At 45.1% G+C, this 22,974-nt stretch overlaps 1 protein-coding gene across 1 annotated transcript in view; it reads left to right on the plus strand.

Annotated features, from left to right (window-relative positions):
- Positions 1-22,974, plus strand: part of Chat (choline O-acetyltransferase) — a 54,405-nt gene that overhangs the window by 25,407 nt on the left and 6,024 nt on the right. Inside the window, exons 9-14 of the mRNA XM_042696492.1 lie at positions 9,397-9,566; positions 13,084-13,184; positions 14,205-14,333; positions 17,302-17,424; positions 19,274-19,415; positions 19,565-19,627. Of these exons, the coding sequence (XP_042552426.1) occupies positions 9,397-9,566; positions 13,084-13,184; positions 14,205-14,333; positions 17,302-17,424; positions 19,274-19,415; positions 19,565-19,627 (728 nt within the window). The remainder of the gene's footprint in view (positions 1-9,396; positions 9,567-13,083; positions 13,185-14,204; positions 14,334-17,301; positions 17,425-19,273; positions 19,416-19,564; positions 19,628-22,974) is intronic.

Here is a 22,974-nt window from a genome sequence, read left to right on the forward strand (position 1 = left end):
TTTGTATAATCAACATAAAAGTTCCATATACCTTTTATTAGATTTGCACTAAGTATTTAATTCCTTTTGATAGTTATAGTTGGTATAATAGTTTTAATTTTGGTGTCTATGTATTTCTCATTATCTCTTGTATGATGGGCTTTTATCTTGTAAGTTCCTAAGTTTACTTATTAGTTTAGTTTGCTTGTTTTCATAGATCACTTTAGATATCCTAAGCATTACTTAGGATGAACAGATTGTATGAAAGTAGGAGCATTTTTTTTTCTTTCTGATCTGCAAGCTTTTTTTCTTAGATTACTGTGCTATCCAAAACTTCTAGTACCATGATGAGCAGAGGTGATGAAGGAGAAGGTTTGGACTTTTTGTCTTGTTCCTGATCTTAAAGGAAGCATTCAGTCTGTTAGCTACAAAAATTTTGTAGATATTCTTCAGTAAGTGGAGGAAGTTCCCTTGTATTTTTAATTGCCTAAGAAATTTGATCATGGTGAATACTGAATTTTGCCAAGTGCATTTTCCTATATCAATATAATTATGTGACTTTTCTTCTTTAATCTTTTAATATTATTGATTATATTGAGTTCTGAATATTAAAACTAGTGTATTCCCCTTTTGACTAATTGGATATTGTCTAGTATACTCCTTTTTTGGCTAATAGATACCTTTCAAACATATTGTGTGGTTCCCAAATATTTGGTAATTTTTCCTGCTGTTTTATTTTATTGATTTCTGTTTTGTTTCCACTGTAATCAAAAAACACATTTTGAATTATTTCAATTACTTACTACTTGTTGTAGGTTGTTTTGTGATACTGAATATAGTCTACCTTACCATATGTTCAGTGAGTGGTTGAAAAGAATATCGATTCTGCTGGGCACCAGTGGCTCACGCCTGTAATCCTAGCTACTCAGGAGGCTGAGATCTGAGGATCGAGGTTCAAAGCCAGCCCGGGCAGGAAAGTCGGTGAGATTCTTATCTCCAATAAACCACTAGAAAACCGGAAGTGGCACTGTATGGCTCACATGGTAGAGCGCTCGCCTTGTGCTGAAGAGCTCAGGGACAGTGCCTAAGCCCAGAGTTCAGTCCCACAACTGATAAAAAAATAAAAGATTTAATCCTGCCCATGTAATTGTAACCCCTCTGTACAGTATGTTCTCAAATAAAATAAAATAAAATTTAAAAAATAAATAAATAAAAGATTTAAAAAACAAATTTTTTAAAAAAGAATATCGATTCTGCTTTTGTTGTGGGCAGTTTTCTAGAAATGTTGGTTGATAATGTGCTAAATTCTTCTGGACCTTGCTGAATTTATGTCCAGCTGTTTTATCAGTTCTTGACAGAAGTGTATTGAAGTCTCCAAGTACATTAGTGGATTTCTCTATTTCTCCCTTCAGTTCTTCACATATTTTGTGGTATATTGGGTACATATGTATTTAGAATTCTCATGTCTTCTTGGCTGATTTTGCCCTTTATTTTTATGGGATTCGCTCTCCTGTCTCTGGTAATTTTTCTTTGTACTGAAATTTATCCGATATAAACGTCGTGATTCCTGTTTTTGTTTGATTAATGTTTACATAATAGTCTTTTCCTTAAAACAAACCTATATTATTATATTTATACAAGTTTCTTACAGAATATTTTAATACATTCTGTCAGCATTTTTGCTGTTATTGTTGTTGTTGATACTGAAGTTTGAACATAGAATCTTGTGTTTGCTTAGTTGGCACTCTACCACATTAGCCACTAGTGGCTCCTGCAGGGCTTTTTTCTGGTTATTTTGGAGAAAGAGTCTTGAGAACTTTTATGCCCAAACTGGCCTCAACCCATGATCTTTTGGGTCTCAGCCTCCTAAATAGTTATAATTACAGATGTGAGACACTAGCACTGGATCAATATTTTTTGTTTTGTTTGTGCCAATCCTGGGGCCTGAGCACTGTTCCTGAGCTTTTGTGCTCAAGGCTAGTACTCTACCACTTTGAGCCATAGTTACATTTCTGGTATTTTAGTAGTTAGTTGGAGCTAAGCAGGTTTTGAATCATGATCCTCAGATCTAAGCTTCCTCAGTGGCTAGGATTACAGGAATGAGCTACCAGTCCCCAGTTTAGTATCTATTTTTAACTGATGGAGTAACACCATTTATATTTAATTTAATTATAGTGATTATAAATTATTGCTTATAATTAATATAATTATATTTATAATAATTATAAATATGTTTGTACTACCTTTGCCATTATTTTTGTTGTTTTTGGTTTTTCAGTTCTTTCTCCTCTGTTTTTTGTTGTTGTTGTTGTTGTTTGTGAAAATACTGGGTTTTGGGGTTTTTTTGTTTTTGTTTTTTTTTCAGCTGTCATGGGGCCTGAACTCTGGGCCTGGGTGCGTCCCTCAGCTCAAGGCTAGTGCTCTACCACTTGAGCTACAGCAACACTTCCGGCTTTTTTTTTTTCAGTTCTAAAATCTGTATCTTGTTCTTGTTCTTCTTTTTTATTTTGAAGTATTTCTATTTCTTTGCTGTGACTTTCTGTGTGTTTTTAATGTTTTAAATGCTTGTTGATATATTATGGTTACTGAGTTTAAAATATGTGTTACATCGTTCTATCATTTCTAACATCGCAGTGCTATTATCTATTTTTTTTTAATTGAGGTCGAGATTTACCTAGTTCTTGGTATGTGTGATTTCCTATGGAAATTGGGATGTATTATTAAAACCTACTGTTTTGACTGGCCCACTGCCACGATTGCAATAGGTAAAAGGGATGGTGCTGGCTATGACAGCAGGTGAATTTAGAAAGCCAGTTATTCACTGAGCTTTATTGGGTTCTAGGAGAGGGTACATCCTATGACTGTTGGGTGGAATATTCAGGCTCCCTACATTGTCTCTTCTGATGCTGTGAGAAAGTCTAATTATCACAAGCAGAGATGGAAGTTCCAGCTTCCACGTGAGACCTCTCTTTCTCTGATACTCCCAAATGTCAAAGTACTTCATCACAAATAGATTATGATAGACGTGAAGGCTTACCATTTGGCCTTGGACAGAAGCAAGAGACGGATGATAAGGAACCTATAGGCATGGGCTGTGGGCAGTGGTGGTTTTGCCTGTGATATGTAGCTTAAGCTATTCCAGGAAATGGAAACAAGAGTTTTTTCTTCATTGTTTAAGATTTCTTTTCTTTTTGTCTTGCTTGTTCATTTATTCGTGTTTAGGATGGTAAGGAGGGAAGCACAAAAATGGAGGGACAAACGGTGAACAAATGCAGCAGTGGTCCTCATTGGATACTATGTTGAGAATGAACTATACAACTTGTGGGTGGAGATGGGAAGAAAAAACACAGAGAGAGGGTGGGAAAGGGTGGTATTATCCAAAAAGAAATGTATTCTTTACCTGACTTATGAAACTGTCACCCCTCTGTAGATCATCTTTATAATAATAATTAAAAATCACATATAAGAAAAACCAAGGGGCTGGGAAGGTGGCTCACTGGTAGAGCACTTGCCTTGCATGCCTGAGGCCCTGGGTTCAATTCCTCAGCACCACATAAGCAAAAAAGAAAAAAAGCCAGAAGTGGCGCTGTGGCTCAAGTGGTAGAGCGCTAGCCTTGAGCTGAAGAGCTGAGGGACAGCGCCTAGGCCCAGAATTCAGGCCCTACGACCGGACCCAAAAAAAAACAAAAAAACAAACAAACAAAAAAGAAAAACCAAAATCAGCAGGAAAAAGAAAAAAAAAGCTGTTATCTACGATTTAGGTCTTACTAAGCTGGGTTTTTTTTCTTTTTGTCAGTCTTGGGCTGGAATTCAGGGACTGGGTGCTCTTCCTGAGCTCCTTTGCTCAAGGCTAGCAGTCTACCATTTTGAGCCACAGTGCCACTTTCTAAGCTGCTTTTTTTTTCTGGCTCTCTGGATAGAGAGCTCAGGGTTAAGTTACAGTTTTTATTTTTATATGCATTTGAGATTGAGATATTGCTGGCTTTTTAGAATACCCATATTTGGGATATTTTAGCAGGAGGAGCATCCATAACAAAAGACCACAGACTGGGAAGCTTAAATGACAGGAATGTAGTTCTTACAGTTCTGGAGACTAGAAGTCCAAGGTTAAGGGTTGGTTTCTTCTGGGGCCTCTCTCCTTGGAATACAGATGGCTGCTTTCTCACTGAGTCCACACATGGCCTGTTGTTCTGTGTGGCACATCCTGGTGTCTCTAGACAGGGTCTCATTAAGTATCTGAGGTTGGCCTTGAACATTTGCTCCTCTTGCCTTGGCCTCTCAAGTCTTGGATTACATGTGTGTTCCACCTCCACACTTAGCTCCTCCTTCCTTTTTTAACTATTGGTCCTGGGGCTTGAACTCAGGGCCTAGGTGCTAACTCTGAGCTTCATTTTGCTCAAGGCTAGTGTTCTACCAATTGAGCCACAGCTCCATTTCCAGCATATTTGGCAATTTATTGGAGATAAGAGTCTCATGGATTTTTCTGCCTGGGCTGTCTTTAAACTGTGATCCTCAGAGCTTCCTGAGTAGCCAGGATGACAGGTGTGAGCCACCAGCACCCAGCATCTCCTTTTTTTTAAAAAAATAGATATAAGTTTCTTTATGACCTTTTTTAACCTTATATTTCCCCTTTAAAGGTTCTTTCAAGAAATACAGTCACATGGAAGTGATAATGTATGAGTTTGAAGAGGACAAGTTAGATTCGTCATATGCTGTCATGCCTTTTCAGGTCTTGAAATCCCTAGCTAGTTTGCTTTCCTCTCTCCATCTTCCAGAGTTTCTTTGTGTTTGTATTTAATGTAATGTTCAGCTAGGAGAAATAGGGAAAAGACTACTCCATACTCCTAGTAGCTGAAGACCCTCTTAAGTTGTGGGTTGTTTTTTTTTTTTTTAGTTTTTTTTTTGGGGGGGGGTCCAGTTGTGGGGCTTGAACTCTGTGCCTGGGCGCTGTCCCTCAGCTCTTCAGCTCAAGGCTAGCACTCTACCACTTGAGCCACAGTGCCACTTCTAGCTTTTTTCTTTTTGCTTATGTGGTGCTGAGGAATCGAACCCAGGGCCTCATACATGCAAGGCAAGTGCTCTACCACTGAGCCACCTTCCCAGCCCCCCTCTTAAGTTTTTTAAAGGAGGCTGTTGTAATGCAAATCAAATGTGCAGTTCTAATGTGCAAGACCCATTTTTCACTAGAAAAGAAATACTCTTGTTGGAAAGCCAGGCACTGGTGGCTCATGCCTGTAATACTAGCTACTCAGGAGGCTGAGATCTGAAGATCTCGGTTTGAAGCCAACTCAGGCAGGAAAGTCCATGAGACTCTTATCTCCAATTAACCATGGAAAGAGCTGGAAGTGGTGCTTTGGCTCAAGTGATAGAGTGATATCCTTGAGCAAAAGGAGCCCAGATACAGTGCCCAGGCCCTGAGTTCAAGCCCCAGAACCAGCAAAAAAAAAAAGAAAAAAATAGGAATACTCTTGTTGGAATCTCAAAGCCTCTAGGAACTGGAGTATAAAGATTACCCGTAGGCCATGGATAAGTGAAGTATGTGGTAGGGGTTATTCACAAAAGGGGATGAAATCTCCTGACTTGAAAGAAAAGAGGCTCAGATGGGAATGACAAAGTATTACAAGCTCTGTGCCTCTGAGGAGGAGCCCAGGACCTCCATTTTCCAGAACTGTATGAGAGAGACGAGCAGCTTCATAGGAACCTACCTTGTGCTACTTCCCTGGTAACAGATCAGAGAAGAAAGTTGCTCCAAAGAGAGTCTTGTGTGTATGGGGGGGGGGGGTGTGCTCACGTGAATGCACATGCAAGCACATGGGCATGCACGCACAGTTGTTCCTGGAAAGAAGCAGCAGCTGAAAGCACTGTAGGGTTCCAAAGGCAGAGGTTACAAAGTGTGCACCATAGCTGGTAAGGCTCACACCTGTAACCATAGCTACTCAGGAGGCTGAGATCTGAGGATCACAGTTTGACATCAACCCAGACAGGAAAGTCTGTGGGACTCTCACTCATCTCCAAAAACTATCCTTCCTACCCCCCCCCCCCCAAAAAAAAACTGGAAAGTGGAATTCTGGTTCAAGTGGTAGAGCACTAACTAGCCTTGAGCAAAAGAAGCTCAAGGACAGTGCCTTGACTGAGTTCAAGTCCCCCCACTGGCATACACAAAAAAGTATGCATCATATCCATGCTCATCTAAGTTTTGCCAACCTCTAACAGTAGCTTTGGGTGTCTGCAAGGCACCAGGCCTCTGGAGTTTCTGTGCCACTAGAACTGTCAACCTCCCAGGGAATGGGTATCAGAGCAAGCTCCTCTTATTACTCAACTCCCACTTCGCACAATATTAAGCAGGGGCTCCTTGAGGAAGATTGATTTACCACATTAACCAAGTCCCAGTGTATTCTGTGAGGATGCCACAAGACAAACGGCTACTGCCTCAAGCCTCCAGCCCACCACCCTGCATTTCCATTACATTGCACCAGTCATGGTGAATGAGTTTCAGTGTAGTTCATTTTCTGCCTTACACGATGAACTTGTCAGCATTTGACCGATCAGCACTTGTGTGCTAGGAGTTCATTTGCAAGGCCACCTGGCCTCCCAGGTTTGCTGTCCTGCTTCCATTTCATGCTGTCTAATGAGCCAGGACCTGGCTCCTGTTGGTAGCGCTGAGCTGCCGGGGTCTAAAAGCTTGCATGTACATGACAGCGAGAGCTTATTCCCCCTCCAGGATCCTTCTTTCTTCCCTGGTGGTCCTGGTGCTGGGGAGGGGGCATCCTTCCTTACTGCCAGCCTTGCATAACTCAGCTGGGAGGAAGTATGCCAAGCCTCCACTCTCCCATTCAAAGATTCCATTCACCAATCTTGCTCCAGCCCATGCCATGACAGGCTTTTGCTGGGTTTATTAGAGTTGCAGCCTCACCACTCACACCAGTCTTCAAGCTGTCCTGGTCAAAAAAAGATCCTCAGCCAGGTTCTCAAGCTCTCTAAGGCATAGGCCACAAGGCCAAGATGTGTATCACTGGAGCTGCCTATGGCTCTTGATTGGCCTCCAGGCCCACACCCTCTCCATAGTGCTGAGCATCCTTGACTTAGCTCTGATGGCATCAACCTTGGCCTGACTGTCTGTAGTGACTCTCATTTTCCAGGGCCTGGAATTTCAGTGGCCATCAATGGTCTTCCCCCAACCTGGGCATGAGAGTTGGATGCCTTGGATCAAAACCAGCTACTTCTCATTCTGAGATAACTTTTGTCACCCTTACCATCTTTTACAAATGAGGCCTTGAAAATAACCTAAGATCAAGACCTTTAATTTCTCTACTTGTCTGTCAATGAAGAACAAAGATGATAGCTACCTGCTATTCATCAGTAAGCATGTGTTTATGGAAGCCTGGCAACAAAAGTTGGCTAATAACCTCATGCATTGCTCCTCACACTGATGCTGGACGAGGCTGACAGGCTACAGAGGTGTGTGCTCTCGGTTTCAGGAGTCCTCAAAGGTTACAGCATTAGAGAGCTTGAGGAAGGTGTTACCAGCTAGGTTCTGACAGGCAGAGCAAGAGAGGGTCCCTCAGAGCAAGAGAGGGTACAGGAACTGGGTGTGAAATATGCACAGGCATTCTGGGTGTAGCAGGAGGTGGGCTGTGAAGTCATACATGGGCTCTGGGGAGCAAGAGAGGCAGCCAGCACCTTGTCCTACCCGTGTGTAGCTGGAAGTCTCTGGGCAGCACAGATCTTCCCCATGACACCTTGGTCTGATTCCTTAAAATTTTAAACTAAGGGGTAGGAATGTGGCTTTGTGGTAGAGTGCTTGCCTAGTATGCATGAAGCCCAGGGTTCAATTCTTCAGTACCACATTAAAAAAAAGAAAGAAAGAAAGAAAAACAGAAAAACTGGAAGTGGTGCTGTGGCTCAAGTGGTAGAGCAAAAGCCTTGAGCAAAAGAAGCTCAGGGACAGTGCCAGGCCCTGAGTTCAAGCCCCAGGTCTGGCAAAAAGAAAAAGAAAACAATTTTAAACCAAGTTCCAGGCATCCGTGGAGGCTGAGATCTAAGGATCATGATTCAAAGTCAGCCCAGGAAGGAAAATCTATGAGATTCTTATCTCTAGTTAGCCACCAAATAGCTGGAAATGGAGCTGTGGCACAAGTAGTAGAGTCCCAGCCTTGAGCAAAAAAGCTTCAGGGGCTGGGAAGGTGACTCCGCGGTAGAGTGCTTGCCTTGCATACGTAAGGCCCTGGGTTCGATTCCTCAGCACCACATAAGCAGAAAAAGCCAGAAGTGGCGCTGTGGCTCAAGTGGTAGAGTGCTAGCCTTGAGCTGAAGAGCTGAGGGACAGTGCCCAGGCCCAGAGTTCAAGCACAGGACTGGCAAAAAAAAAAAAAGCTTCAGGACAGCTCCTTGGCCTGATTTCAAGCCCTAGGACTGGCACACACACATAAGAATTTTAAACTAAAAATGTTAAACTTTGGTTTGTGTGGACTTTGAAGATAGGCTCTCTAGCTCCACTCCAGTGTATGATGGTGGAGAAAGACCATGGCTGTGATAGATAGGCTTCTGTCTGGAGGAGGGAGAGACACATGGCAACTGCCATCACCCATGAACAGCACCGCCAGAGAGACTTTGCAGGCCCCCTGGGCTCTGTGGGGGAAGCAGTGGGCTGGCCTGACCTCTCTTTCTGGACAAACTCCCCAAGTCCTGTCCCCAGTGAGAATGTGCCTGACTCCCTCCTGTGTTCCCAGGAGGATGCCTTCTGGCTGTGGGGCAGGGGGAGGGTGGGAGATAGCGGTGGAAGCCCCTTCTTGTAGGAACCAGGAAATCTTCAGAGGTTTAAGAAGAGAAGCAAGCTGCAGGCTAGGTGTGGGGCTCACAGGGCATGATCTCTTGCATATCTACTAGATTTTAGTCTCCTTGTCCTGATGAGTGTGTTCCATGGACCAGAAACAATCCCAGCCAGTTCCAGCGGCAGTCAGGCTCAGGGTCAGGGTCAGTCACATCTTCTGCCTGCCAAGTGGGTGTGCTGTGTGGGTCAGTGTGGTGTGAAATGGGCCAATTCAAACACTTTAACAATGAACCTAAATATTTGAAACTCATAGTTGAGGACTGAAAGTGTGAAGGTGTGGCTCAGGAGGTGTTGTTGGACCAGAAGGTTATAGACCTTCCTGCTGTAGGTGGGTCAAGGGTCCCAGCCATCTCCTTTATCCTGAAAGCAGGATCAATGGCCACATACTAGAGGTGGAGCTGGGCTGTCATGGTGGGGCAGGATTCTGGAGGGGACCACTAGGGTAGGACAGAGGTCCAGGAGCATCTAGGTGACTGCACTTTTGGTCCCAAGGCAGGCCAGGCTGCTGCTCTGCAGTGCAGAGAGGCTCTATCAGGGCCCAGGCCTGGGGCAGAATAAGCTCTGAGGATTGCTCACCTGTCCTGCAGACTCCACCAATCGAGACTCGCTGGACATGATCGAACGCTGCATCTGCCTAGTGTGCCTGGATGCTCCAGGCGGCGGGGATCTCAGCGACACCCACAGGGCACTGCAACTTCTCCATGGTGGAGGCTGCAGCAAGAACGGGGCAAACCGCTGGTACGACAAGTCCCTGCAGGTAAGTACGTATCACTCGCCATGGCCTTGCAAGACACGGCCATGTACAGAGCCAGCAGGTATACTCCCTGCTCTTCTTAGGAGCAAGTATCTGAGTTCAACTGAATCTAACTATCCCACACTCAGCCTGTGCAGGAACATCTGGGCCAAACTTGGATAATTCCCATTGTACACTGTAAGGTGGGGTCATTTCAGGGGTGGGAAAGCGCCACAGTTCCAGCCAGCCATTTCTTAGCACATATACCAGGAATCAGGTCTGTTGTGTGAGAGGTCAGCATTTCTGAAGGTGTACTATGTGGTCTGGCCATTTCAACACACTGTCCTTAAATCCAGAGAAGTAAGGCAGCCCAAGCGTCTTGATAAAAGTAAATCAAATAATCCAAATTTTTACATTCACGTGAGATTAGTCCAGAAACATGATGACATCTACACTGGCCTAGAAAAAATTACACAGATGGGAATGCAACTGAGGTCTGGCTATTTGTTCCCGGTCCTCCATCCTTCCCTAAGCATGCTGATCCTGGATCTGCTCTTGTTAATTTGTCTTATTTAGTTTTATACTAGTACTGGGGCTTGAACTTGATCCTGGGCACTATAGTTTAGCTTTTTTGCTCAAGGTTAGTGCTTCTACCACTTGAGCCACAGCATACTTCCAAGTTTTTGGTGGTTAACTGAAGATAAAAGTCACAGACTTTTTCCTGAGTGGGCTGGCTTCAAACCACAATCATCAGATCTCAGCCTCTAGAGTAGCTAGGATTACAGATGACAGCTACCAGAACCTAATTTGAGCTCCTTTCCTTTCCTTTCCTTTCCCTTCCTTTCCTTTCCCTTCCTTCCTTCCTTCCTTCCTTCCTTCCTTCCTTCCTTCCTTCCTTCCTTCCTTTCTTTCTTTCTTTCTTTCTTTCTTTCTTTCTTTCTTTCTTTCTTTCTTTCTTTCTTTCTTTCTTTCTTTCTTTCTTTCTTTCTTGTTGATCCTGGGGCTTGAATTAAGGGCCTGGACACTGTCCCTGAGTTTGTTCACTCAAGGCTAGATCTCTACCACTTTGAGCCACAGCACCATTTCTGGTTTTCTAGTGGTTAATTGGATAGAAGAGTCTCATGGACTTTCCTTGCCCGGGCTGGCTTTGAACAATGATCCTCAGATCTCAGCCTCCTGAGTAGCTAGGATTACAGGTGTGAGCCACCAGCACCCAGCTTTCTTGTTTATTTTTTTAAAGCTACCACACTTTCTCAGTGATAATAGGAGAGCTAGCAAACCATCTCTCTACTTTGGCTTGCCATTAGTGCACCTTGGTGGGCATTTTCCTCTCTCCTTGTCTCTGCATTCAGCAGGTTGTTCTTTTTATCGGTTTGCAGATTGATTCTGTTATTTCTGATGAGCTCTCCCACTGCTCTGCCGACTGTTTCACATCCACAGTGGTGCTAACGGCTTGTAATCTTTCCCAGAGCAGCTGCAAGATTGAAATGATGTAATAGATACACAGGACGCAGAACATAGTAAGCCTTGGGAGAAGTTTTGTTTTGTTTTGTTTTGTTTGGTCGTGGGGCCTGAACTCTGCGCCTAGGCCCTGTCCCTCAGCTCTTCAGCTCAAGGCTAGCACTCTACCACTTGAGCCACAGTGCCACTTCCGACCTTTTCTGCTTATGTGGTGCTGAGGAATCGAACCCAGGGCCTCATGCATGCAAGGCAAGCAGTCAACCACTGAACCACCTTCCGAGCCCTGGAAGAAGCTTTTAAAAGATACTGTTTTCCCTGTTTCTGAGTGACAAGGACAGACAGGCACTCATGTGGAGGTAGGGCAGTCCGGGCCAATCCAAGAGTGCCAAAAACCTGCAACCGAATTTGAGAAGGTAGCGGTCTGCATGCAGAAAGGCGGAGATGCTGGAGGAGAGGAAGAAGCCAGGGGTGTGTTCAGAGACGCTCTGTGGGAAGTTTGTTGATTTGTTTATTTGCCGACTTGTGTGTTTGTTGAGTGACAATATGATTCAACATCTGGCCCACCATTGTAGAGATTGGGGAAAGACTTGGAAGCAGGCAGTTCAAAATATGCACAGTGCAGCCCCCTGGAACAGAGTTTGGTAGAGATCATGAGAGTTTTGTTTTCTCCTTTTCAGATAGAAGAACATAAGAAATATGGTGAGTTACAGGCAGCTTGACTTTCTGCCTAGTCTAAGAACCAAACCTTATAATTCATAATATTTTCTCCCAGTCTGTTTTTGGCCTGAGTATATTTCCAAGCCACCTAATGTAAAATCATTTTTTAAAAAGCCAGGCACTGGTGGCTCCTACCTGTAATCCTAGCTACTCAGGAGGCTGAGATCCGAGGATCACAGTTTGAAGCCAGCCCAGGTAGTAAAATCCCGGGATTCTTTTTTTTTTTTTTGGGGGGGGGGGGGTCCAGTCATGGGGCCTGAACTCTGGGCCTGGGCACTGTCCCTCAGCTCTTCAGCTCAAGGCTAGCGCTCTACCACTTGAGCCACAGCGCCACTTCTGGCTTTTTTCTTTTTATTTATGTGGTGCTGAGGAATCGAACCCAGGGCCTCAGGCATGCAAGGCAAGCGCTCTACCACTGAGCCACCTTCCCAGCCCTCCCCGGGATTCTTATCTCCAATGAACCAGCAAAAAGCCAGAAATGAAGCTGTGGCTCAAGTGGTACTAGTGCTAGCTAACCTTGAGGAAAAAAAAGAAAAAGAAAAAAGCTCAGAGACAGCACCCAGGCCTAGGTTCAAGTCCCAGGACTGGCACAAAAAGAAGAAAAGAAAGTTGTAAGAAATCTTTACAGTGTCTGCTAATCCTTCAGATACTTTCTCTAATCCTCAGCTCTGAGTCTGAGCTCAGCTTTGCTGATCTCCTTTCACACAATAGCAGCCTGAAGTCCAGGAAGTTGGGAGGTCAGAAGATATTCTCCTGGTTGCTGGCAGCACAGCTGAGCTGGAGACCAGCAGCCATTTATGAAGGTCCCTTGTATACCCTTTCTGTCCAGGGACTTTGTAGGCCTTTTCCCCTGGGAATCTTTTGTTATCCAAATCAAATCGTTGTCTTTCATTCAATCATTCAACATAGTTATCCAGTGTCTGCTCATATGTGGAATTGTGGACACTAGTCTAGATCCTGGGAATGAAATCAACGGTGGCCAAAATAAGCAGAGGATGTCAAGCAAATGATTTCAGAAAGCAGTGTGGACTGGTGTGTGTGCAGTGAGGGGACTGGGGCTAAGGGGAATGGCAGGCATGTGCTCAGCCTGTGCTTTGTGAGCTCCCAGGGAGCCTCTGGCCTGTCTCATCTATGGAACCTGGGTGCCCCTTTCACTGCCAGACCTTTGTGGGAGCTAGGACACCCAGAAAGAGCTGCCTTGAGCCTCATATTCTCAAGCCACTGTAGTCACGATAGCATTATTTTCAAGAACTAATGTGACTTTGTGTTCTTAGAGGGGAGATATCTGAGAGGCCAGGGAGGCCTGATCTGAGGCCGGGAGCTTTAGGCTCAGGTCATCTGTCCTTGATCCTTCCTGTTGCAGTTTGTGGTGGGCCGAGATGGCACCTGCGGCGTAGTGTGTGAGCACTCCCCATTTGATGGCATTGTCCTGGTACAGTGCACGGAGCACCTGCTCAAGCACATGTAAGTCTGGGGAGGGGAGAGGGAGGACTGCCCAAGACTTAGAAAAGACTTAGACTGCGTGCCAAGCTTAGAAAAGGTAGAAGGCCACCTGGGGGAGGAGAAGGGCTGTGTCAGTCTGGACCGTGGCTTAGTAAATGATAACTTTGGAAAGCAGCATGAATCCAGCACCAAGGGCTACAGATAGAAGGTGCAGGCAGAAAGAGATTTAGGATCATCAGGGAAGAAGTGTGGCCAAGAAATTTCAGGAACATCTACTGTGCTCTGAAAGATCCCAGATCTTGTTGGTCATCCTAAGTCAGGACTGATGGTCCACCACAGAGAAAGTTGAATCTCTGGTTCTCTGGGGGTTTTGTTGTCAGTTTTAGTAACTAGGGCTTGAGCTCAACATCTCACACTCTCACTTAGCTTTTTCCACTCAAGGCTGGCACTCTACCAATTAGCCATGCCGCCACTTCTGCCTTTTCACGGTTAATTGGAGAAAAAGAGTCATGGATCTTTCAGCACAGGCTGGCTTTGAACTGCAATCCGCAGATCTCAGCCTCCTGAGTAGCTAGGATGACAAGCTGTGCCATTAGTACCAACCTCTTCTCTGTCCTTAAGCACTCTGCATTCCCTTCTTCCTGTCCTGTTTATGCTCTTCTAGCATCTTCTTCCTGCTCAGTCTCTTTCACAGATCTCTTTGGGAGGTCCCTAAAACACAGCTCTTAAAGAGAACAGCACAGCTTGCTGCCACTTTCTCTCCCAGGCTTGTGTAAGTGTTGTTGGTGTATACTGTGACCTTACACCATGACAAATAAAATTAGGCAATGCCCTTTGGAACTAGATGGAACTTGGTTACTGCCATTTTTGATGTGAGTGCCTTAGTTTATTCATCTGCTCAGGGGTTAGGAGACAGCTCAGACCTCTCCAAAGCTTTAGGGCTGCGCATAACAGCTATGATGTTTGTGGGATCCAGCAGAGAGACAGCACAGTGGTACTTCAGGGGTCCAGGCCCCCAGGTGATCCCCTTTGTGCCTACAGGATGAAGAGCGACAAGAAGCTGGTCCGAGCCGACTCTGTCAGTGAGCTGCCCGCCCCCAGAAGGCTAAGGTGGAAGTGCTCCCCAGAAATTCAAGGCCACCTAGCCTCCTCAGCAGAAAAACTTCAACGGTGAGGAGCGATCCAGCTGTCCTACCAACCTCCCAGCCCCCAGCCCTCCAACTGCCCAGGCATCTTAGAAGTTTCCAAACACTTGGGCAGCTCTGCTCCCTTCTGGGCTCTGCCCACCCCACTATATGGAAATGTAGTCAAACTAGAGGGGAGTTATAGCTCCCTGGCTGAAATATCTGTGATTTCCATAAAATGCAAACTTGGAGCTATTTTTTTTTCTGTAGGTTTCACCTGACTGAGCAGAGTCAAGGTTGGGAACCCAGCCCCTTTTCTCAGAGAGTCATAAACAACTGGTTTGAATAGGTCATTTAAATCCAAGCCATTTCAATTTGCTTGCATTGACTGCAACTTGACAAGCAGGCCTTTTTCCCAGAGAGAGGGGCTGGTTCAGGACCTAAAAGTGGGCCAGAGGGCTGGGAGAGAGGACTGGGGGGAGGGTGTGAAGGCTGAGAACCCTTCTGGGTGGTCAGGAGCAAAGATAGCTCCAGTAGGAAATGTGCTTGTAACCAATCTGACCACGGCTATAAGCAGGAATACATTCATTCATTCATTCATTCATTCATCAGATGTGTGTGTATGGGAGACCTAGGGTAAGGCTCTGGGAATCACAGATAATCTGCCAAAGGGCCTGTCCTCTACACTTTAGAAAAGGAATTGGATCCCAGAGTAAAACATGTATGAGACAAAATGTACAAAAACTAGAGGTACATGTAGAACTGAACCCCCAACAAGGAGGCTAAATTTTGCATGAACGTTGAGGAAAGAAAGACTGGCTTTTCACCAGTGGGCCTTGTTCAAGATGTTTAAGATATAAGGAGATGGAGATAAGGCAGAAAAGCAGCACATCCAAGCCTGTACAGGTGCATTAAGATCCAAGCTGGTGTGTAAACCAGTGAGTGAGAAGAGTCCAGTGTCTTCATGTTACAGGTCCAGAGCCTGCCTTGCCACCAGTGAGGAGCCCCAGGAGGTGTCTCCTAGCTGGAGATCCAGGGATGGAGGCTACCCTTCCATCCTACTAGGAGTCCACTACACTAACTACTTGACTTTAGCAGGGGTGAGGGAATGGGATTTTGGTTTCTGTAAGGCCCCAGGAAAGTGGGCTTCCAGAGGAAGGAATAAGCAGACAGGTGGGTGAGTCCTGGGGAAGGGAGGATTTGCCCCTCTTGGGGACCTAAGCAGGTCCCACCTTCTTCCCAGCCCCCTCCTTCCCCCAGGGCAAGGAGGGGAGTAGATGGAGCTGTGCAGTCAGAGAAGCTCCTGGGAAGGAGGGCAGAGTAGTGGAGCTTTGGAGGAGGTTTCCAAGCGTCTGTGGTGACGGAGCACGAACTATCCAAGAAGCCTGTCAAAAAGCAGGACTAGCCATCACGGATGGCTCAGCCTGTAATCCTAACTACTCAGGAGGCTGAGATCAGTGGATCATACCTTGAGGGCAGCCTGGGCAAGAAAGCCATAAGACTCATAATTAACTACCAAAAAACCAAAAGTGGAGTTGTGGTTCAAGTGATAGAGCACTAAGCTTGAGAAAAAAAGCTCAAAGACAGAACTCAGGAGGCCAAGTTCAAGCTCCAGGACTGGCACCAAAAAAGGGAAAGAAAGAAAGAAGGAAGGAAGAAGGGAAGGAGAGATGGAGGAAGGAAGAAGAAAGGAAGGAAGGAAAGAAAGGAAGGAAGGAAGGAAGGAAGGAAGGAAGGAAGGAAGGAAGGAAGGAAGGAAGGAAGGAAGGAAAGGAAGGAAGGAAAAGAAAAGAAAGAAAGATCAGGACTAAAGGTTAAATTTCTGCAGGCTCTGGGCCCCTCACTTTCTCTAGGTCCATAGCACCTGGCATGGCCCCAGAGAACTAAGTTCATGTGAGGCAGGGGAATAACTCAGGGAGGAACAGGAAATGAACAAGGAGATCACAAGGGAAGGTATGAGTGAGGGTTAGGTCCTTAAGCTCACATGGGTTTGGGCAGAGATGATCCCTGCTGGTATTATTCAGGGGGCAGAAAGCCCAGATACCAGATGAGAAGTGACTCAGGCTCAAGACTTTCAGTATACCTGGCTGCTGGTGGCTCACACTCATAATCCTAGCTACTCAGGAAGCTGAGATCTGAAGATCAAGGTTCAAAGCTATCACAGGGAAGGAAGTCTGTGAGACCCTTATCTCCAACTAACCACCAGAAAACTGGAAGTGGCGCTGTGGCTCAAAGTGGTAGAGTATTAACCTTGAGCAAAAAGAGCTCAGGAACAGCAGCCCAGCCCCGAGTTCAAGCCCATGACTGACAAAAAAAAAAAAAAATCTCAGTATAAACACATGGTAGTTTCCTATGTCCCCAGCACCTGGAATAGCCCCCTGAGAACTAAGCTTACATGCCTTACTCAGACAATAACAGAGACATGGGCGTATCATGAGAGGCCCAGCAGGAGTTTTTGGATAAAATGAAGTTTTAAACGTAGGTAAAGATTCAGGTGAATAAACCTGGCTAAGATAACCATGACAAATGGCTCAGCTCCGAGGCCCTTGTGCCTCATACAGTAAGGACAAGTCTTGGTGACAGGGACAGCAGACACTCCTTTTCTGATGAGTCACCTGGATGGCCAAATGAATATCCTCTTTCAGGCCTACTTTGTGGGTAGCAGGCACCCAGGACTTTGCTTGTGGGTCAGGTTCGCCCTGGCCATGCAAATGTCTCCCATTGCCCATACATCTTCCTGCCATGACACTCTAGCCAGGCCCATCCTGACCCTCCAGAGCGGGACTATCCCCACTCGGCACAGCTCACTTTCTGCTCAGCGGAGTCCTGATTTGGTGTACCTTTTGCTAAATGCCCAAATGAAGGCATATCTCTGACACCCCTGTGTACTTCTGGGGGACAAAAAACCCTGTCCTCACCCTCTGGAGCAGCAGGACATGGACCAGATTAAGAAACTTGGGTGGGATCTGCAGTGTGTGTAATGTAATCCAAGTATCTATTTTTGTCTTCTGCAGAATAGTAAAGAATCTAGACTTCACTGTTTATAAATTTGATGGCTATGGGAAAACATTCATAAAGATGCAGAAATGCAGCCCTGATGCCTTCATCCAGGTAGCCCTCCAGCTGGCCTTCTACAGGTGAGTAAAGGCAGGATGAACCTGTGTTCAGGTGAGCTGCCTGCCAAGGTACTTGAGATTCTAGTCTAGAAGAATTCTGGAGGAAGGTCTGGATTTCTGGGGGGTGTGGGGAGGTCTCACCGGACTAGGGATAACCTACCCAGGCTGCAGGGACTAGATGCCATTCCAATAGGGTATGACTATACACCTACTCTCAGGAAGGAGAAGGGAGAAGGTTGTTAGTAGGGGAGCTACCTAAGCCATGGGGGTCTGAAAATAAAAGAGAAGATCAGAGATAAGGAGAGCCAAGTGGCTCTTTATCCCATTTTATCCAGTCCATTTGAGCTGGTATTACTAGCTCCCAACTAGTCTTCCCAACCTTGATCAGGACCAAGGTTGCCCAGTTGATACAGACGCGATTTAGGCTCGTCCTTGGTTCATCACTCCTTTCTCTCACCCCCATTCCCTATGTCAGTTGCCCTCCAAATGCCCCTCAACTAGGTCCTGTGTCCTCTTTCTACCACCACTAACCATTGCTTGGGCTGTCTTGCTTGACCAACATTACATGCCCTAGAGCTTTGTGCACCTGCTCCTTCCCCCATAATTCTGTCTGCAGGAAGCCTGAGCTCTTAAATATCCAAATCAGACTCTATCACTTAACATATGCAACTTTCCAGTGCCTCCCATCATGCTTTGGGTCATCCTACAAGCTCTTAGGCCTCCACACCAGTCACTTCCAGCCTAGGCATTACTCATCAGATACCTGTCTAGACTGATTTATTTGAGCAGCTGTCCCAAGCTCCCTTGCTACCTAGTTCACAATCAAACCCCATAATCCCTCCAGAAACTCACCGAGTGCAAAAGGGACAAGACTTGCTATGTGACTGTCCCACCCCCGACTTCAGAGCTCTGACCTTGTCCTACCTTACAATCAACACCAAGGACTTGGTGGCTCTGGTGAGAAAGGAAGTGTGCAGCCAGGCATGCAAAGCCAGGGATGGTCACCTGGTCCTAATGTACTGAGCGTTACTAGTAACCAGGAGGAGATGCTGGACACACCTCTGACTGGCCAAAATTGCACGGGTGGCCCCTCTTTCTGGCTAACCCTGTGAAGGAGGCCCAGCATGGCTGATGCCCACAAGCCTGGCCATCCTAGAATGGTAGGCAGCAGTTCACTCACCACCATTGGGACCCCTTCATGCCTCAGCCAGAGATGATGGCTAAATTGGCTTAACTAAAACAGGATTCCTTCAAGGGTATGAGTGATAAATTGCTTGATTATCCCTTTCTGTGCTATTAATCCAACATTCACTGGGTCTCAAAAAGTTCTAGGCTTCCCAACCAATTGGAATTTTTATGTATGTGAACTTGAACTTGGGGTCTAGATGCTGTCTCTTAGTTTTGTTTTTGTTTTGTTTTTTTTTTGCCCAAGGCTGGCACTCTACCAGTTGAACCATAACTCCATTTCTAGCCCTTTTGGGAGATTGGAGATTAATTGGAATTTTATAAACTTTCCTGCCTGGGCTTGGCTTTAAATTATGATTCTCAGATCTCAGCTTATTGAGTAGCTAGGATTACAATCATGGGCCAGACACTGGCACTAGGCAGGAATTTTTTTAAGCAAAACAATCTCTTTATATCAGTGTATAAAATCAGTGTATGAACATGTACATGGCTCTTCATATTAGAAACATCCTTTCCCCTACCATTCATCTGGAAATTCTCTTCTAGAATGCCATTAATATTAAAATGAAATACTATATTGAATCAAGTCAGGATTATAAAATAAAGCCAAGGATATTTCTCTTTCAGCATTTATGATTCCCTGTGAATAAATTACCATCTGTCAAGAATCCTTTATCTCATACAGGCTCCACCGGAAACTAGTGCCCACCTATGAGAGTGCATCCATTCGCCGATTCCGGGAGGGGAGGGTGGACAACATCAGATCAGCCACTCCAGAGGCACTGGCTTTTGTAAGAGCCATGACTGACCACACGACGTCCAGGCCTGTAAGTCCTTCTGTGTCCTGATAGCCACAAGGAGACCAGAGAGACCACTGTGGGCTGACCAGCCTCTCAGCTCTTTGGCAAAAGCTTCCTTGTCTGTTTGCCACTGGGCAACTTCTTAGGTCCTTTGTGCTGACTTGCTCTGTCTACAGGCTTCTGAGAAGCTGCAGCTCCTGAAGGTTGCCATCCAAGCCCAGACCGAGTATACAGTCATGGTGAGTAACTGTGCTACTGCTATGTGAGCTCAGAGCCAGTGAGTGTGGGGTCCTTGGCACAAGTCCCTCATGACAGGTCAACCACCAACAGTTCAATGACCCCCCCCCCCAAGGCCACCTCCTGCTCAAAGATTCCATTTTCTTATTTTTAGAACATGGGTAACACACTGTTCTTGCTCTTTCCACAAGATTTCACAGGAATACAATGAATGCTATTTGAAATAGGTTGACCTACAGTCATGATAATAGCCGCACATGATATGGCTGATAAGAGAAGTCAGATGTGAGGAGATGGACTCTGGCTGGTAAATGGCTCCTTTGCACAGTTATATTTATCCCATCTAAGACTGATTGCCTCTTGTTTCCTGTATATTTACTTCTGCTATCTATGATCGGAAAGCTTTGCTAAAAATTAATAATGAAATCAAAATTATAAGAAGAATAATTCCCTAGTTTAAGGAAATAATTTATCCTGTGTGGCTACAAAGCCATTATTCACAGACAAACTATGGAGAATAAGCATCTACTTGAGAGGTGATCAATGTGCTAATTGTAAATCATTCTAAAACCATATTTGAAGGAACATGTAATCTGTGAAGAGGTTTGACCTAGTTTCATCCTATGTGCTTGAAAGCAAATACAATGTATTTCTGGGTTTTAGAACAAGTCAATGGAGACTTTTCTTTAAATAAGTCCCTAATTGGACATTTATGATTGTTTGGTTTGGGGAAACTTAAGCCCAATATTAGTCAGCTTGTTGTTGCTGTAACAAAATACCTGAGACAATAAATTTTCAAAAGAAAAGGTTAATTTTGGCTCAGAGGTTCAGAGGTTCGGCCCGTGTGCAGTGGGCCTCATGGTTTAGGACCTGTGGCAAGGCTGCCTGTCATGGCAGGCAGCCCATGGTGGAACAAAACCATTCACCTTCATCAGGGAACAGAAAGAAGGAGGAGAGGAGGGATCCTGGAGCACCACAATCCTCTTTAAAGGCAATGCCCTCCTGATAGCCCCCACCTCTTAAGTTCCCTGTCTCCATATGTCAGCCTAGGACCCAAGCCTCTAATTCATATGCCTTTGGGGGAAAATCCATCCCCAAACTGCAGCAAGGAATACCCTGCACTGTACTCAATGTGGTGCTAGGGAACCAAGATGGACGTTCATAGCCCTGTCCTTAGGGGTTTCCGCATGCAGTTGGGGGCAGGTCTTTCAAAGTTAAGTCCCATCTCATGTGAAGAGACCCTCGGAAAGTAATAGAGAACATGGAGTTGGGAGTTCTTTTCTTTGCTTGGGAAAACCAAGAAGACTTCCTGGAGGAAGTGGTGCTCAAAATGAGACTTGAGATGAAAAGAAGGAAGGATAACCCAAGAAGGGAACAGCATTGTGAAGGCAAAGGATCCTGATTGCATAATATATGTCTAAGAAAACCAGTAGCTCACTATATGCATCCTGCAAAGGGCAGGGGCTGATGTTGGGTTTCTCATTGCAAAGCTCCACCCAATGTAGGGTGAAAGGACTCTGAATCTGGTGTGGCTTTCCTCTGGGGCCAAGGTGGGAGACTGAAGAGGAAGACATGAGCTTCTGATTCAACATAGTGAGTTGAATACAAAACTTGACTGTCACTCACTCTGCAACTCCCAAGGCAATAGTGAAGGAATTTTTTTAAGCCATAAATACACTGAGGTAAATAAGAACAGGAAAGAAAATGACAGCAAAATGTTAGAGCTGGAAATTAGTACTGATAGAAACTGGCTTAGGATCAAAGGGACCCCAAAAGAGTGGAGGATAGGACTGAAAATAAGGGTGTCTTAGTCTGTTGGAGCCACTATAACAGAATACCAGGGACTAGATAACATGAAGAGGAGAGATTCATTTGTCACCATTCTGGAGGCTAGAAATCTAATCAGAGGGAAAGCTGCTGGAGGTGCTGCTTGGTGCTTCCAAAATGGTGGCTTTCCCAGCATCCGTGGATGAATGGCAGAGGGCAGGATGGCAATAAGCCCAGAGCTGTTCCCTCTCCTCTAAGGGCCTCCAGGAAGGAGCCCTCATGAACGAATTGCCTTGGGCTTTATAAATTTTACAAATGAAAATTCCATAAATTAAGAACATAAATCTCAAAACATTTTCTGTCAATAAAATTAACTCTGAATGAAAATACAGCAGTAAAAATTCAACAGAAGGTTTAGAAAATGTAAGGTGTGGTTGCAGGTGTGGCTACGTTGGTAGAGCACTTAGACAATGAGTAAAAGCCACCAGTACTGAGTTCGAGTCCCCATCTCAGACCTAAAACAAAAAGGAAAAAAACTTATGAGAAGGCAATCTCCTCTAAATACCAACAAAACAAAGATTTAAAAAAAAAAAGAAGCAAGGCACTGGTATAGGCTCATGCCTATACAGTAATCCTAGCTACTCAGAAGGCTGAGATCTGAAGACCTAAGTCTGAAGCCAGCCCTAGGCAGGAAAGTCCATGAGACTCCAACTCCAAAATAACCAGCAAAAGGCTAAGCTGGAGGCATGGCTCAAGTGCTAGAGCACCAGTAGAATGAGCAAGCCTAATGAATACAAAGCCCTGAGCTCTAATCCCATGACTGCCAAAAAAATTAAAAGATCAAGGAACCACAAAAAAAAAATCAATAGGAAAATCTACTCATAGTGTACTGTATAACTCAGCTGTGAATATTTACATAATGATATTATGTAAACACTACATGGTAGTCAAACAACAAAGCTAAAACAGAAATCTGCTGAGAAGATGGGGAAGTGGAAGTGTGCCGGGAAGTAGAAGCCTTTTAAAAGGCTAAAGTTTTGTAAGGCACCCGTGGCTCACACCTACAATTCTAGCTACTCAGGAGGCTGAGATCTGAGGATCAGAGAAGCCAACCAGGGCAGGAAAGTTCATAAAACTCTTATCTCCAAAAAATGACTAAAAAAGCTGGAAATGGAGCTCAAGTGGTAGAGGGTTAGCCTTGAGCAAAAGCAGCTCAGGCCCAAGCCCTGAGTTCAAGCTCTAGGACTTGGGAAAAAAGCTGAAGCTTTTCCTCTTTAACAAAAAGATTATAGGCAGAGCAGAGCATGCATAGAAACGCTGTTTGGGCTCGCTGGTGGTCTTGCTAGCTGGAGTTCAGGGGCCACCCGCGATTTAGTGGGAATTCACGTGTCGACCACTAACTGGGACTCGAAGTTTCTGTGTTGGGGGAGAAGTGTGACAGAAGGTATCAGGACTTGAATTCAGAGCCTTGTGCTCTTGTAGGGCTTTGCTCATGGCCTGTATTCTACCACTTGAGCCACGGTTCCAGGCTTTTTTGCTGACTAATCGGAGTTGAGTCTATGGTTTGACTGTCCAGGCTGGC

This window comes from Dipodomys spectabilis, unplaced genomic scaffold (assembly GCF_019054845.1).
Source record: "Dipodomys spectabilis isolate Male_0828 unplaced genomic scaffold, ASM1905484v1 ptg000207l, whole genome shotgun sequence".
NCBI classification, from domain to species: Eukaryota; Metazoa; Chordata; class Mammalia; order Rodentia; family Heteromyidae; genus Dipodomys; species Dipodomys spectabilis.